At 38.3% G+C, this 16,809-nt stretch overlaps 1 protein-coding gene across 1 annotated transcript in view; it reads right to left on the bottom strand.

Moving 5' to 3' along the window:
* Positions 1–16,809, bottom strand: part of Erlin1 (ER lipid raft associated 1) — a 39,939-nt gene that overhangs the window by 10,479 nt on the left and 12,651 nt on the right. The window contains exons 5-9 of the mRNA XM_057779504.1: positions 16,573–16,634; positions 13,283–13,408; positions 10,946–11,019; positions 6,330–6,388; positions 3,441–3,532 (exon numbers count right to left, since the gene is read on the bottom strand). Coding sequence (XP_057635487.1) covers positions 3,441–3,532; positions 6,330–6,388; positions 10,946–11,019; positions 13,283–13,408; positions 16,573–16,634 — 413 coding nt within the window. The remainder of the gene's footprint in view (positions 1–3,440; positions 3,533–6,329; positions 6,389–10,945; positions 11,020–13,282; positions 13,409–16,572; positions 16,635–16,809) is intronic.

The following is a 16,809-nucleotide window of genomic DNA, read 5'->3' as shown; positions in this document are numbered from 1 at the left end:
AGAGAAATGAAATTAGGTTGGATGTTACCACAAGTACAAACAAGTAGCACAAACCATATTAAAGCAAAATGCTTTATGGGTTCCATGAAACCTATGAAAAGAAACAATATATATCATATACAAAATGTTCCAAAAATAAGCGCTCTTCAGGTCATCCTGAAGTTGGAAGAAACAAAGCACACAACAAAACACAAACTCCTAACCTCAAACAAAATACAAATAAGCAAACGCAATAGTTTATTAGAAAACAAAACTGTAAGTAGATCTCACTTGTAGAAATTTGTAAAAAATTATCAGCAAATCTTACAAGAGACTGGCGAACCTTCCATATCATGACTGGGTGGGTTACTTAACAGAGCAACAAGAAAATCCAGTAATATAACATCTAACAATAGAATCCATCATATTAGTAACTTGAAAATCATATGCTCAATTCAATACACACACACAAATAACTTAGTTTTAACAGTAATCTCTTTTTTTTTGGTTTGCAGAGGGTTTCTCTCTGTAGCTTTGGAGCCTATTCTGGAACTCATTTTGTAGACCAGATTGGCCTTAAACTCACATAGAGCCACCTGCCTCTGCCTCCCGAATGCTGGGATTAAATGAGTGCGTCACCACCACCTGGCTTTAACAAGAATTCTTAATAAGGGCTTTTGGCAAGCAAAGAAGAAACAGAAGGAAACTCCATTGAACAGTCAATGTTAAGACAGCAACTGCTGCTGGAACTATTTAGAGATAAAACAAAAGTCCTGCTCCTGTGTATGCTGTATAAAAGGCCATAGCTTAGAGCAGTGAGACAAGAAGAAATGAAGGGTGTGATGTTTATATACAGAAGAAAACAGAATTACTGATATCTAAAGACAACATGATTAATCACAGGGAAACCAAAGACGCTGTTAAGAATACTAGCATTTTTGCCGGGCGGTGGTGGCGCACGCCTTTCTCTCAGCACTCGGGAGGCAGAGGCAGGCGGATCTCTGTGAGTTCGAGGCCAGCCTGGTCTACAAGAGCTAGTTCCAGGACAGGAACCAAAAAAAAAAAAAAAAAAAAAAGCTACGGAGAAACCCTGTCTCGAAAACTCCCCCCCCCCCCAAAAAAAGAATACTAGCATTTTCAACAAGGCTGCTAACTAAAAACCAATAGCATATCTACCAAAAAAAAAAAAAAAAATTGACAAGCTAGAAAAAGTGCCTTTGTAAAAGAGTCTACTTATTACAGAAACAAAAAACTTTAAAAAAGCTACACAGGAATGAACTGCTTCCCCCCCCCCCCTTGAGTTAGGGTTTCTTTGTGTAGCCCTGTCTGTCCTGACAGTCATTTTGTAGACCAGGCTGGTCACAAACTCAGAGCATCTGCCTGCCTCTGCCTCCTGAGTGCTGGGACTAAAGGAGCATGCCCTCACACCCAGCACCAAGGAAACAAATTTCTAATAAATTTCAGGGACTTTAAGGATATTATACCCCTCTCTGCCTTTCCAGCTTTCATGCGTATGTGGGCACATGTGTGTGAACACATGAATGTGGGTGCAAAGCACGTGGAGGTCATCTTTGGTGACTCTTCCATTTGTTAAGGTCGGGTCTCTAAAGCTAGTCTTGCTGGCCAGCCCGCTCTGAGATCCCTACCTTATGAGACTGGGACTAAAAGTGACCCGCGGAGCCTACTCTAGATTTTCATGTGTCTCTGGTATTCAAAATTGTAGTCTTCAAGCTTACATTTGACACCCTGAGTCATTTCCCTAATCCTAAATTATCATGCTTTTAAAAAGACATTTCTCATAAATAGAAATATGGGATTTGTAAGACTCAGTACAAATATTTCCCATTCTCTCCAAATCAGTGTATATTCAATGAAATTCCAACAAAAATCCCAACAGATTATTTTACAGAATTGAGCTGGTCCTTACAGTTTCATAACTGAATAACAGGGGCTAGTTAGTCCAGGTTAACTTCAGGAATAGTTAAGAATAGTCAACAATTACAACCAACAGGAACAGCTAAGGAAAAAAGTAACAGGGACACTTCAGAATAAGGAGTTAAAACAGAGATCTTAGGATAAAAACAAATTACATGTAATATCTTACTGTATAACATAAATGACATTCAAAGAGAGGAAATAATGAACTAATCAATAATCTGAGATAACTTGATTGCCATTTGAAAAAAGTAAAGCCAAATCTCTGTCACATTAAACATTAATATAAATCCCTTATGGATTAAAGGTCCATACACAAAAAACCCAGAAATTTAAATACTTTGAATAAAATTGGTACCTGTGGAGGCAAAAGAACCTGTAAACAAGATAAGGCAGAAACCACTGAATTTTTGATGAACTAGACTATGTGAAAATCAAATTTATATAACTCAAAGAAAAGATAATTTGCAGTGCATAAATATGGGGAAGGATCATGACTCAAACATAGAAAGAACACCATAAACCAGCTTTAAAAAAGCCGTCAAATATAACTGGCTTAAGATACTAAAAGGTTAATACACCTTCGAGGGAAAAGAAACCCAATAAGCAATTTTACCAATAATCAGAGATATTAAAATTGAAAATATGTGTTATACTGTCCATCACTGAACTGACAAAACAAATGTTTGAAGTATGGTAACTCCAAGAGGTGATGAGGACATAGAGAAAGGAGAATTCAATACAGCAATACAGAAACCAGAATACAATGCTGAAGACAGACAAGATGGAGGAACCAGGGAGAGAATAGTTTGGCAGCAAGAGCAACCTGAACATACGCACACACTGTGACTCAGCAATTCTGCTCTGAGGAATGTTCTCTACAACAACCTACCCCAAAATACCTTTTTCTCTTGACTTCTAATCTAGTAGGAACCAATAAATTACAAATTACAACAAAAATGAATTACTAGAAAAGTAAAATTTAAAACATAACATAAAATTATAAGCTCTAAAATTATTAGATTTGACATTTAAAAAATTAAGTGTGTGAAGATGCTTTAGGATCTTAAATTCTCTCAGTAGTTGGCCTGTTTCATGTGGTTCAGGAAAATAAGCTGGAGACAGAAACTGTCCTATGCACCCATGCTGAACCACACTACTCTAGGAAAACTCCTGCATGTGTGCAGAGACACTGAAAAGGACAGCCACATAGCATGCTATAGTAATACAAACTAGAAAGTAACTCTTCAGCAGTTCACCAGAATGAATTATGTTACAAACTGAAAATTAAGTAGGCTACACTTCATTACCTACTGGCTTTGCTTACTTTTAAAGGCTTAAGAACATCTGGATATACAAAGAAGTTTCTGGAATTCTCCACTACACATAATGCGGTCTTGAATCCCCTCATTATCAAACAAGAAATTGACAAAAAAAAAAAAAAAAAAAACGAAAACAAAAAACAAAACAGGATAAAGTCACAGTACCTATAGTCAGAGACATTCATTACAAATAAATCCAAGTACCTATAACTGCCCTTTTCCTCTCTGTTTCAGCTTCTTTCTCCACAACCTTCTGTTTCTGTGCAGCTATAAGAAGTTTTGTCTTCTCTGCTTCCCTGCAAAGTAAAACATACAAATCAGAAAAGGTTCTGCCTTTCCCTTCCCTCCCTCTTCCCTCTTTCTGGTTCTGGAGATAAAGCACAGTAACATGCAGGTTTGAAAGTGTAGTTCAAACTTCTCACATGTGACCCTTCTGAATAGGAACAGAGAGGGGAGAGAAGGAGGAAAAAGGAAAAGACAGGAGGGGCAGTGAGAGATGGGAGGAGGGAAGGAGAGAACCTATATAACTCATTTGTAGAAACGTTCATATCTAAAGTTTAAGATACCCTGATCCCTGAGTAAACAGCATTTCTATTAGCAGTTCAGATTCATAACCGACCTCCCAGCTTGATACTTTATGCATTATACTCTTAAAGTACAGCTCTAAATGAAACAGGAGAAATAAAACTCTGCACAACAGAAGACAGACTAGGAACACAAAGGATTCAGGATACACTACAGAGAAATATTATTATTCCCTTGGACTCTTGCTATATTCTCTGGTTGTGTGTGTTTGAGTGTATATATGCACTCACATGCATGTGTGTGCCCTGAGGACTGAACTCAGCCTTGTTTATGTCAGGCAAACAAGCACTCTGCCACAAGTCACATCCCTGGCCCTCATCTATTGTATTCCTGGTTTTTGTAATTATTTTAATTTAGCATCATCTCTTATTTCTTCCCAACAGCCAAAATTTCTCAAGTTGTTTGTTTCTTCTTTTCATATATACTCTATGGGAATATTGCTCTTTTAAGATAAAGAGATCCTCTAAAACACTTATAAACTAATCTTGTGTCAGGTAAGTAACTTCTTTCTAATCAATTCTAGACACATAAAAAAGATACCAGCCAGGTGGTGGTGATGCACACCTTTAATCCCAGCACTTGAGAGGCAGAGGAAGGTCGATCTCTGTGAGTTCAAGGCCAGCCTGGTCTACACAGTGAGTTTGAGGACAGGCTCCAAAGCTACACAGAGAACCCCTGTCTCAAGAAACCAAAAAAGAAAAAAAGAAAAAGAAAAAAAGAAAAAAAAGGGAAGATACCTAGACGTCAATTCAGATTCAGGTAAGACCTCCCTACAGGCAATGTGTAAAGACCTAGATTATCACAAAAACAAAACAAAAAAAAAACCCCTAAATTTCATACCAAATAGGTATATACTTGTTTTTTTTTTTTTTTTAAATACTTTTAAAAAATATGTATGGGTGTTTTGTCTGCTTTCTTGTCTGTATACCAAGTATTTGCAGTGCCCATAGAGGCCTGAAAAGAAGGCACTAGATCCCCTAGGATTGGAGTCAGAGACAGTGGTGAACCACCATGTGAGTGCTGGGAATTGAACCTGGGGCCTCTAGAGGGGCAGTCAGTGCTCTTAACTGCTGAGTCATCTATCCAGCCCCAAGGTTATCTCTTCTTATCATTATAATAAGGTAACAAAAGGGGCATTCTTTTCAACACTGTTTAATTAATATTTCATTCAAGGCTCCATTCATAATGATCTGTCAGATACTTTAGGCCTTAGCCAAAGTTGGTTGCCCCAACGTTGCTGCCCAGGTAGCCGGTTATCTCTATCATTTCTTGCAACTTTTGGAAGTTGCTTGATTGCACTTCCTGTTTACTGGGGTAATATTATTTCCCTTCTCAGGTCTTTGATGGGATTGAAGACTAGATAGTCATAGTTACTTTCCTCTCATTTTTAATATGAGACTTAGCTTCCTTAGGATAGAATAACTATTGAAACATTTAGCATATGTTTCTTGTTTGATGTTGTTCATGCTGGTTGTAATTAATTTTTATGTATGTTTTTGCCTCTTCTTTTCCCTGGACAATACTTGGTGTTTGGGTTAAGGCTTCACCCCAGCCCCTGGCATGCACATATCCAAAGAGTCTGGATGTTTAGCTGGAAGCATCACCCCAGCCCTTGGCCTCCATAGAGTCTGGAATGTTTGGGTGGAAAATTCCATCCCAAGCTCCCTCCTTTGGGAGTTGCCTCAGTCTAGACTCTACCCCCAAGAAAACCAGCCAAACGATGACCCCTCTTCAGAGATGCTCAAGACCACACCCACAGGGTATTTAAACAGCAACCCAGAGAATAAACACATGGTTTTCTGGTCTTCCTTCCCTGTTTCCTCTCTGGGGGTTGAATTGCCACCTGGGAAGCTGGTATCCATTAAACCTGGGCTTTTTCTAATTTAGTTTGATTTAGTCTGATTCGGATTATTGTGTTGGCAGAGAGGTTTATCGGGCTGCAAAGAACTTTTTATTTGGTATTTGTTCTTATTGTATATAGTTTTGTATTAGGCTTAGAACTCTCTTATTTGGACAAAAGGGGAAGTGTTGTAGGAAGGAACTCCTTCAACCAATAGTCTTTAAGATCCCGGCCCACTGTGGGCATGGTCTCATGTACTGTAAGTGCAGATGAAAAGCATGCATGGCCCTTTTTCTGCTGGATTTGGCTCTGGTTCCCAGCAAACACAGAGGACTGCGGATTGCTTCCCTTACTGTGAGTTTATCCCCAAATAAATAAACCTTTGTTATACTCCATTCCGGGCTATTGTGCAACTCTGATAAAACTATAATTAATCATTTCACAGCAAACTGCGTCTCTGAGGACTGTTCTGGAAATGTCCATAAAGAGAAAACTAGTTAGTATTTGCTGGGCATTATGATACAAAAGGTAACATGACTAACATACAGAAGACAGCTATTTATCCAATCTCAGACTGAGCATTTTCCTTCCACATTTTCCCTAGACTGCTATATTAATATGAAAATAGCTCTAAAGAGAAATAATAGGAGTCCATGAGTGTTACTCACATTAATTCAAAATTTCTTCTTATGGCTTCTGGGATTTTGGGTTTTGTAACACGCACAGCCTAAAAAAAGAAAAAAAAAAGGAAAGTCAAATATATATAAAAAATAGTCTTTAAACCAGGCATGGTAGAACACACACATCATCCAAGATGAAGACAAGAGGATCAAGAGAGTGTTCAAGCTCATATTGGGCTACACAGGCAGACCTACCAAAAAACCACAACTCCCAACAGAGGCAGCAACAAAAGCCTTTAACCATGCCTCCTAAAGATGCTCCTCAGATGAGCCTAGAGTAAATGACAACTGTAACACAGCTCCCCACTAACTTGCGTAGGGATCCCACTAGCAAATCTACTTTGTATGCTGTCATACTTAAATGGGGTCTAACCTCAAGAGAAAGCCACCTTACTCATGGAGGAAATAAACCAGTTAAGTTTTCCTTAGAAGACAGTTTACAAGGCTCTGTAGTTGGATAATTTTGCTTTCCATTTCAAACTTGCAACCAAAGAAAGAGAAGTCAGTCAAAGGAACAAGGCTGAGGGGTAAATTACGTTAAGAGCATGTGAAAATTCTAGTCAGTGTGTACAACTAAATACCATGTCCGGCAAGAAAAAGATCACTGCCGAAAGTTGGAATGTGTTGGTACTAGGTGTAAATGCAGCCCAAAGCTGTAGGATAGCAGTTCTCAACCTGGCTGTGATGTCTTTAAGGGTTACTTATCAGATAATCTGCATATGAGATATTTGTGATTCATAACAGTAGCAACATTATGAAGGAGCAATGCAATAATATTATGGTTGGGGTCACCACAACATGAGGAACTGTACTAAGGGTCACAGCTGTTGAGAACACGGCTGCAGTTAACAAATGGCAACCGAGAGCTGGCACTCTTTCTTTCTAGAGTCTCACTTAGAACAAAGTTTCCCTGTGTTTGTAGACATTCTTTATTGTTGTTCTAATCAAAGTGAACTTTGGCATAATCCGAGTATCTACTTGGAATGTGGTCCTTTAGAAGGCTGACTCTCCTACACTAAGAACTTATCTCTGGAAGCTTTTGCATTTACTAACTAAACATCCTGCACCTGCCACTGATAATGTACACACATAAGTCAACTGGCTAAATGTTCAAGTAACAAAGCATTTAAGCACATGAATCTTATTTTTTTAATTTCAAAACTTTCAATTATTTAAAAAAAAGTTTTTACATTTATTGCTGAGTCATTTCACCAGTCCATAACTTTCAACAATTCTCTTTCTTTCCCAATTCACTCAGGGTTAATTTCTTAACCCTATCTACAGTAAAACAACAACAACAACAACAACAAAACTCTATCAGTATCTAAACTGGTGGTACAAACCAAGTAAAGACTATTTTAAAAGACTACGAAAAAATTCATAAGCATTTGCTTACGTATTTTATAAAATGGAGGAATTCTCTACTGTTGTAGAAAAAAATCATAAGGGGATTTCTGTCCCTAAGAAATAGCATCCTTGGCGCACGCCTTTAATCCCAGCACTCGGGAGGCAGAGGCAGGTGGATCTCTGTGAGTTCGAGACCAGCCTGGTCTACAAGAGCTAGTTCCAGGACAGGCTCCAAAACCACAGAGAAACCCTGTCTCGAAAAACCAAAAAAAAAAAAAAAAAAAAAAAGAAATAGCATCCTGGGTTGGATCCCCAATAAAAACAGAAACAGCATTAGTCACACTTTTGATGATCTAAAAAATCTCCACCTGTGAGGGCTGGAGAGACGTTCAATAGTTAAGAGAGCCAGAGGACCCAGGTTTGATTCACATGGAGACTCAAAACTGGCTAGGAACTTTGGTCCCAGGGCATCCAGAAGTCTTCCTTGTGGTGCAGAGACATACATGCTGGCAAAACATCCGAATACATAAATAATTTCTTAATTATAAAAACAAATAACCAACCTTTATACAGCTCTAGAAGAAAACCACTTATTTCCTCTTTTAAAAACAAAACTAAAGGGGCTGGAGAGATGGCTCAGAGGTTAAGAGCACTGGCTGTTCTTCCTGAGGACCGAGGTTGAGTTCCCAGCACCCACACTGCAGCTCACAACGGTCTGTATATAACTCCAGTTCCAGGGGATCTGATGTCCTCACACCAATGCACATAAAAATTATATTTAAGAAACAAACAAACAAACCCTAAAATATCAAACAACACACCTCTCTTCTTTGCTCAACTGTCACTGGTAGAAACACCTCAAAAAGAACAGGATGAAGGTAAGCAACTTAATTCTGTCTGTGAAATCTCTTCCAAGTTCCCTACTACTATAATCGGGACATAGAGATCACCAATTTCTGGGCCATATTTCCAAACACTGCAAAAATATCATGTTTTCTCCAGGGAGGGGCCCAAGAAGCTCATGACAGTGGCTTTCAAAGAACAAGCACGGAATACTTTGTAACCTGTAAGTATAATTCATCATGTAAAATGAGTGATAAACTCCCAAACTATTGGCTAAAGGTTGGTGGATGTATCCTCTCTAACCTAAGGCAGAGGTGGAGAAAATCAAATATTTGACTGCTCCTGTCTTTGGAGAGTACAGGTATTTTGGGTTAAGTCACATCTGCCTTGGTTTCAGAATCCTCATTATTCTTGCTTAGAGGGCGCAGAGAGATGATCTAAGGCAGTGGTCCTCAACCTGTGGGTTGAGACCCTTTTGGGGCTGCATATCAAATATTTGCATTACTATTCATAACAGCAAAATTACAGTTATGAAGAAGCAACAAAACAGGGAAATTTTTCAATGACTTCATGATTGTCAACACTTTAGCAACAGCTCCTCAAAAATGACCTTGGAGATCCATGTCCCTCAGAGCAGAAGTCACAGCTCCCAGTGAATGGGCTTTTTGCCTGACTTCAGCTCACTGGCTTCAGAAAAATGTCTCCATCCAAAGAACCCCCAATATATCAATAATAGGGAAAGGGGAGCTATTGCTACTTGGATGCCATATACCTTCTGGGAACAAGCGCTTCAGACAAGGCTATTATGGCTCTGATTCAGCCAGGAAAACTGCACGTGACCTAATCCCAATCCTTCTCCTTACTGGAATTGGCTTGATGGGCCTGAACAGTAGGAACAGGTGAAAAGAACATCTTGTCTGGCGCCTAGACAAATCTCCATGGCCAGGATCAACAAAACCCTTTAACGTCTGCAGACAGAAAAATGTTTTCCAGACTGGGCAAATGTAGGTAGCTAGTCTTTGGATGCTAAAGCAGAGCTCATAAGTCCATGATAGGAATCTTGACCAGAATGACAACTACCTTAACATTGTTCCTATCATGAGTTAGGACCATGAGACGATCTGGTGCAGAGATGGCTAAAACAGTGTAATAGTTTCTTTCTTTTACAATAAATTCTATGAGCTTTGCAAATACAGTTTCTCAAACTTTCCAGTGAGATAAGTCTACCTCTCATCCAAGGCCCACAGGCATATTACCCACTGTGATCTTGTTACTCTGGAATGGCTGCTTGGGGGCTGATTGGGGAGGAAAATGGCATGCTAGGCCTCTCCTTAGAGTGCCTGGGTTTACCTGCTCTGCTGGTCTAAAAGGGGTAACTGCAGAGGTAGACAATGAACTGAGTCCTTTTTAGGTACCCATAGGTCACTAAACCCATGGCAAACTTGGTTGAGTCTGGTCTCAATATTTACAACATAATTCCTACACCTAACGCTCACAGAGCATTGCAGAAAAGGGGCAGAAAGACTGTAAGAGCCAGAGGACCAGGAAATCTGCTGTGAGATCAAGAATAGTCCAGAGTATCCTGTGTCTTCAGTAAGAGAAGGAAATAAAAGGAATACAAACAGGAATACAAGAAGTCACTGTAACTCCAGTTCCAAAGGATCTGACGCTCTCTTCCAGTCTCTGAGGTCACCAGGCACAAACATGGTGTACAGACATACATGCAGAAAAAAACACCCATATACATTAAAACAAAAAAACAAAGCACAGCAAATCACCTAATCAATAACTGGGGTGATAAACTGAATGGAGTTCTCATAAGATATCCATCCAACAAATACAGAAAATACACTTTGACAAGGGTACCCACTCTCTTATACCTTTACTTAATATAGTGCTCCAAGTCATACCTTTTTAAATTAATTTCTTAATTAATTCTTTATTAATGTGCCAATTTTTGTTTTGTTTAGAGACAGGGTTTCTCTATGTAGCAGCCCTGGCTGTCCTGGAACTCATTCTGTAGACGCTCTCATAGCAATCACTGTCCAATGGACAATTCATACTCTGTCACATTTATTTTGTCAAGAACTGTTGTTTAAATCTTACATTTGAGCTCCTTTTTCATGATGTTATTGAAGGCAAGGTATACTTTTATACTGGTTAATAACCATTACTGTGTTTAAAAAGAACTCATATTTAGTAGAAATATGAATTTAGTTCTTCATAAGAGCTTTGAATTATCCTCCTAAAATTCACCAGAAAACATCACTCAGCACACTTCTCATTTCCACAGGGACGCAAGTCAAATTATCATAGTGATTTGATTAAGTAACTGCATAGTCAACCACACGAAAGTATTCAACTGAAAGCTCTAAAAACTTGCCCAGAGTGTCCCTGGAAATTCCGGAGCTTACCTGGATCGTGAGACCTGGAGCCATGACATTTAAGTCCTTCTGCAGGGCCTGCTTCAGGTTCTCATCTATTTGATCTGTTTTTCAAGTCAAGAACAACAAATCTCATGATATTCGGTTATTTTTAATCAACACCAGAACAGATTCCAGTCTTATTCTTTAACAGAGCTTAAACAACTGACAAATAAAAATATATATTAAGTCTAAATGAGATGAATACAAAGCATTTTTCTTTAAGAAATTACCTATTAAGAAAGAACTGATAAACAGCCATTCTAAGTTTACCCCCAAGATATGTATTCAGTAAGTTCAATTTAACATTGGATCAATGTATTTATTGGATAACTTATATTTTTACTGAATTAATAATTATTGGCTAAAAGCAGTTTTTGAATAAATGAAGGAGCTGGGTCTTTAGTTTCTTAATGCATGCCTTATTCCTTTGATAGCTCAGATTGGTCTAAATTTACAATCCCCTTTGCTTCCTAGGTGCTGGGATTATAGATATGCCATATCTGTGCTATGTATCTTGATTCTCATAATGTAATTTTTAAAGTAAATCTTTATCCAAATAACTATATGTCTTTCCTGTTGATTACCACCTTGCTATCACTTTGGATTAAACAAAAGTAAGTTACACCATAAAGAGCCTTAACTTTATTGATCTTACAATGGATGAACTTTTATCACCTCAAGGGTAGTTTCACCATTATTAAAGCAACCAGTGATGCGACAAATCAAGCATTGCAGCAGCTGTCAATCATCAAAAGCAAACAATTGGTTTAATTATATTTTATTTATTTTGTGTGTTGCTGGTTCTTTCCTTCCAATATGTAGAGCCTGGAGATTGAAGTGAGGTCATCAGGTTTCATTGCAAGTCCCTTTACTCACTAAGCCATCTTGTCAGCCCCTAGTTGGTAAACTTTAAATTGATTAACTATTCCTATACCTCACTCTGAGAAATAAACTAAGAATTCCAAGGAGAGGTGAACACTAAAGGTGACAAACCCAATTCCCTGGTCAGAGATAATTTCATTATCTCAAGTGAAACTTTTACAGGCCTGGGACTGTAGCCCTTTGGAGTCTGGATCTGGAGAGGACTCCCAATACCATGCCAGAACTAGTAAAAGGTGCCATACTGCCTGTTTATACAGTGTGGTTTGTGCTCAACACTAGTTTTCCTGAGGGAGCCTAGACGTTTGTTAAGTAGTTGGCAGAGGGTGTCTATATGATCAACCCCAGTGAAATTTGCTAGGTGCTGAGTGGCTAATGAGCTTGCCCAGCAGTCAATATTTCACATGTGTTTGTACCTTGTTACTAAGGGAAGTAAGCACACCCTGGGTGACTCCACTACAAGAGGATTCTACATGTGGTTTTCTTTTGACTTCATCATTACAACTTTTACTTTTGCTAGTTTTTCTCTGTATCCTTTATATGAAATAATCATAGTTGTAAATACAACTACATGCCAGGTCCTGCCTGTCCTCCTAACAAATCCTGAATTCCAAATGCATGGAAGTGGATCTTAAGAAACACCACTGTCTTAGTGTCTATTGCTGTAATAAAACACCATGACCCAAAGCAACTCGAGAAGGAAAGGGTTATTTCACCCCACTTACAGCCCATCACTAAGGAAGTCAAGGCAGGGCAAGAACCTGGTGGCAGTAACAGAAGCTGAAGCTCCAAAAGAACACTGTGTAGTGGCTGGCTCAGTCTGCTTTTATGTTGCACCCAGGACTCTGAGCCCATAATGAACTGTGTACGCCCACATCAATCATCAATCAAGAAAATACTCCATAGGCTCACCCACAGGCCAATCTGGTGGGGACATTTTCTCAACAGAGGTTCCCTTTCCCAAATAACTCTAGTTCGTGTTAAGCTGATATACAACTAGCCAGCACACTCCCAAACATATACTTCTAAGCTTTAATAAAGTATAGTGAAAACAGAATATAGCGTGTGAAGATTTTCTAATTCCTACCAAGTTATATAAGAAATTATCATTTAAGTGGTGTGGTGGTTCAAGCCTTTAATCTCAGCACTTGGAAGGTAGAAGCAGGCTAATCCCTGTAAGTCTGAGGTCAGTCTGGGCTATATAGTAAGACAGTATCTCAAAGAGAGAGAAAGAGACAGAGAGACAGAGACAGAAAGAGAGAGAAAGAAGAAAAAAGAAATTATTACTAACTAAAAACAAAGTATTTTAGAGATGCTTGCTCTATTAAAAATTCAGAGAAAGTGCTCAAATGGCCCAAGGTTTACTAACATTACAGCATTAATATTTAAGTTAAAAATATTCCTAATCATTGTCTACTTATATATTTAAAACAAATTAACACTTACCAAATAATTCTATGTAAACTTCTTGAAGTGTGTGGGCACTGCAAAACTGGTTCAGCTCATGGTGGATTTTATTGAAGATTAAAGTCTTGTCATAATCTGCAGTGTAGTTCCTCACAATGTCAAACACTGAAGGAGAATACAACCCACGTTTGTTTCACTCAACAATGACCCAAGTATCTTGAAATTCAGCAATAATAAAGTGATATATTATCCATGATGAAAACTATCAACAAAATAGTAAAAACATAAAGCACAACTCACAGACCTTACACTTCTTGGGCTCAATTTAACACATTTTCTTACATTCACAACATTAACAGAAGACCTCAGATTCCATACTAGGAAGGAACAGATTGTCGACACTAAGGAAGGAATGGCACAGTCAGATATGTGCTGGTGCAGCAGTGTGAAGAAGAACTGAGAAGTAGGAAAGTACAAGCAATTACTGTAAAGCAAAACTGTAGTTAAGAGATAAAGACTGACCAGGCAGTGGTGGCGCACGCCTTTAATCCCAGCACTTGGGAGGCAGAGGCCGGCTATGTGAGTTCGAGGTCAATCTGGTTTACAAAGCAAGTTCCAGGACAGGCTCCAAAGCTACACAGAAAAACATCTGTCTCAAAAAGCCAAAAAGGAGTAAAAGAACATGCAAATATAAACATGCAATTTAAAATATATAAAAATGTGTAGAGTTTTTTAAAAGGTGATTTTTACTGAGCAGACCTTATGGAGATCAGCATGGAGATTTTTAACTACCACAGAACTCAGCTGTGTCACTCCCTGGGTATTCCTGAAGGATCTACTTCAGCTTCCACGCATATTGCTGTGCTATTCACAGCAGTCAAAAGATGGATCTAGCCTAGGTGTTCATCAACAGACATGGATTTTTTAAAGTGAAGTGTATATACACAATAAAATTTTATATAGGTGTAAATTAAAATGAAATTATGACATTTTCATGATAGATGGAATTGGAAACTACTATATTAAGTGAAATAAGCCAGACTCAGAAAGAAAAACACTGCAAATTTTCTCTCATACTTAGAACCTAGATTAATATTGTACGTGCGTGTGTATGTGTGTTGGGTGTGTGTGTTAATACAACTAGAAAGATGATCATGAGGGGTGCGAGTGAGATCTAAGGAAGGGGAGAAAGAGCAATGAAAATACACATGACATAAAGAAGGGAGGATTATCTGGAAGAAGGGAGCCAGCTGAGGAGACAGGGGACAGGGGAAAAGAGCCATGGAGGAAGGGAGCAAATGAGAATAAAATATGACATGTATGGAAACGCTGGAATGAAATGCACTACTTTATATGTTAACTTAAAAACTCTCAAGCATAGATTTAAAGGCTTAAAGTCTCTGGATACCAGGGAAGGAGCTATCGTTTACTAGGCTTTACGTTAGGCAACTTACATACATTGGTGCTTAATTGTCCCCCGCCCTCCATTTTCCACCTCAAGAAACTAAGAACCAGGAACTTCCAGAAATGTCCCCAAAGGTACACACCAGACCGTGTCAGAACCTCTGTTCTGCCCATAAAGCACGCTGCCTTCTGCAACCATTTTCACACTCAGACATTTGCTCCACTGGTCTTCCTACTTAGATGTTAGATAGAATTGGGTTCTAAGTCATAGTTAATGGAACAGTTGTTGATAAATAACTCCTAAAGACACGGCTTCATCATCTTCCAAATGAAACAGTGATCTAAAAGTGTGTCTATCTGTAGGGAGAGAGCCATCAGTTTTCCTCTTTTTCATTTCTGAATCACAATCCATTCCAGTAATTTGTCTTCAGGGAACACAGTCATCTGTTGGTATCTGTGGGGGTAATGGTTCCAAGACCCTACAGAGATACTAAATCTACAATGTAAGTCTCTTATATTAAACTGAGCAGTATCTGCATACAGACTGCATATTCACCTATACACTTCATCATGTCTAGGTGATTACATAATATCTAATGCAATATAATTTACCATATAAATAGTTACTACTCTGTATAGTTTGGGGAAATTACTTTAGTATAGATTCAGCTTTTCCCCTGAGTATATTTGATCTGTGCTTGGTTAAATCTGTGAACGCTAAAGCCACAGATATGGAAGGCTGACTGAAGATGAAAAACCGTGAGAAAAATAACCTCTGAAAAATGTCATTCAAAACTACTTGACAATAATATACTTGCAACTTTTTACTCTGAAATCCTTCCACTATCTGTGTCTATACAAGTAATGTGAGACTTAACATGATCCTATACTTCAATCATGTCTTCTCAAGTACAATGAAAATACCCTTAGGGCAGAGGCTGCCATCTTCACTTTTTTAAAGCTCTTGCCAACTCATTAACAAGGATGAAGACCAGACACTCAAAACTTGCAATTAAATTCCTTATGTGCAATGCAATGCACTTGAGTGTGTGTACACACACATTCACACACCCACAAACCAATCTCAGGTGTCATTCTTGGGTCTCCCAATCATTAGGCTAGACTAGCTAGCCACTGGACCTCAGAGATCTTCCTGCTTCTGCCGCAGCACTAAACTTAAACATGTACACTACTCTTAGGTGCTGAGGATTGAATTCAGGTCCTCATGCTTGCACACCAACTGAGCCATCTTCCTTCACAGCCCTGTTCTTTATAGAATATGTATCCACTTTATCTCTGAGTATTCATCTTTTATCAATAAAATGCTTTCATTTATAACTTTCAAGTATAATTTCAGACTTTCTGATTGCTTTGCAAGTTATGGCAAATCTCAACTAGAAATTTTTCTACACAGACAAATGAGTATGACCCAAGGAAATTGATCAGTTATAGATCTTTAGGATTCAAGGAAATTCTTCCTCACCATAACTGGATGCAATGCCACTTTCTTTTTCTAAAAACACTTGTTTTTAAAAACAGTAAATTCAGAGAGGAGTAGCTCATAAGATTATTGAAAACTAGGGCTGGAGAGACAACTCAGCGGTTAAAAGCATCGGCTGTTCCTCCAGAGGTCCTGAGTTCAATTCCTATCAACCACATGGTTAGATTTAATGCCCTCTTTCGATATGCAGGCATAAATGCAGATAGAGCACTCATATACATTTTAAAAAAGATTACTGAAAACTAATTCTGTCTATAATTTGTGACGTGTTTTTACATTTATTTCCTGGAAATATTTTCATCATTATTCATTCATATTTATCAGTATTCACTGAAGTAGTAAAACTTTAAAAAAAAGTACTTTCCTTCCTCAGTTATAAACACTCTGGTTATAATTTCACAAACACAGAAGATAGGTGACATACCTGCATAAGGAGCCAACATATTAACCACTTCTATTCGGTCAATATAGATCATGACCCCACCACTAAAAACAAATGAACAAACAAAAACACAAAAAGTGTGAGCCAGAGCCACAATAAAAGCAACAAAATACAAATAAGTTATATATAGACCTAGGGAGAACTTGATAACCTAATTTAAAACCTATGGAGAACTTGATATATTAACTTAAAATATAAGGGAGCTTGGTCCCTTTTAAA

This window comes from Chionomys nivalis, chromosome 8 (assembly GCF_950005125.1).
Source record: "Chionomys nivalis chromosome 8, mChiNiv1.1, whole genome shotgun sequence".
Classification (NCBI taxonomy): domain Eukaryota; kingdom Metazoa; phylum Chordata; class Mammalia; order Rodentia; family Cricetidae; genus Chionomys; species Chionomys nivalis.
The sequence above is the reverse complement of the archived record's forward strand: the minus strand, read 5'-3'. Positions and strand labels throughout refer to the sequence as shown.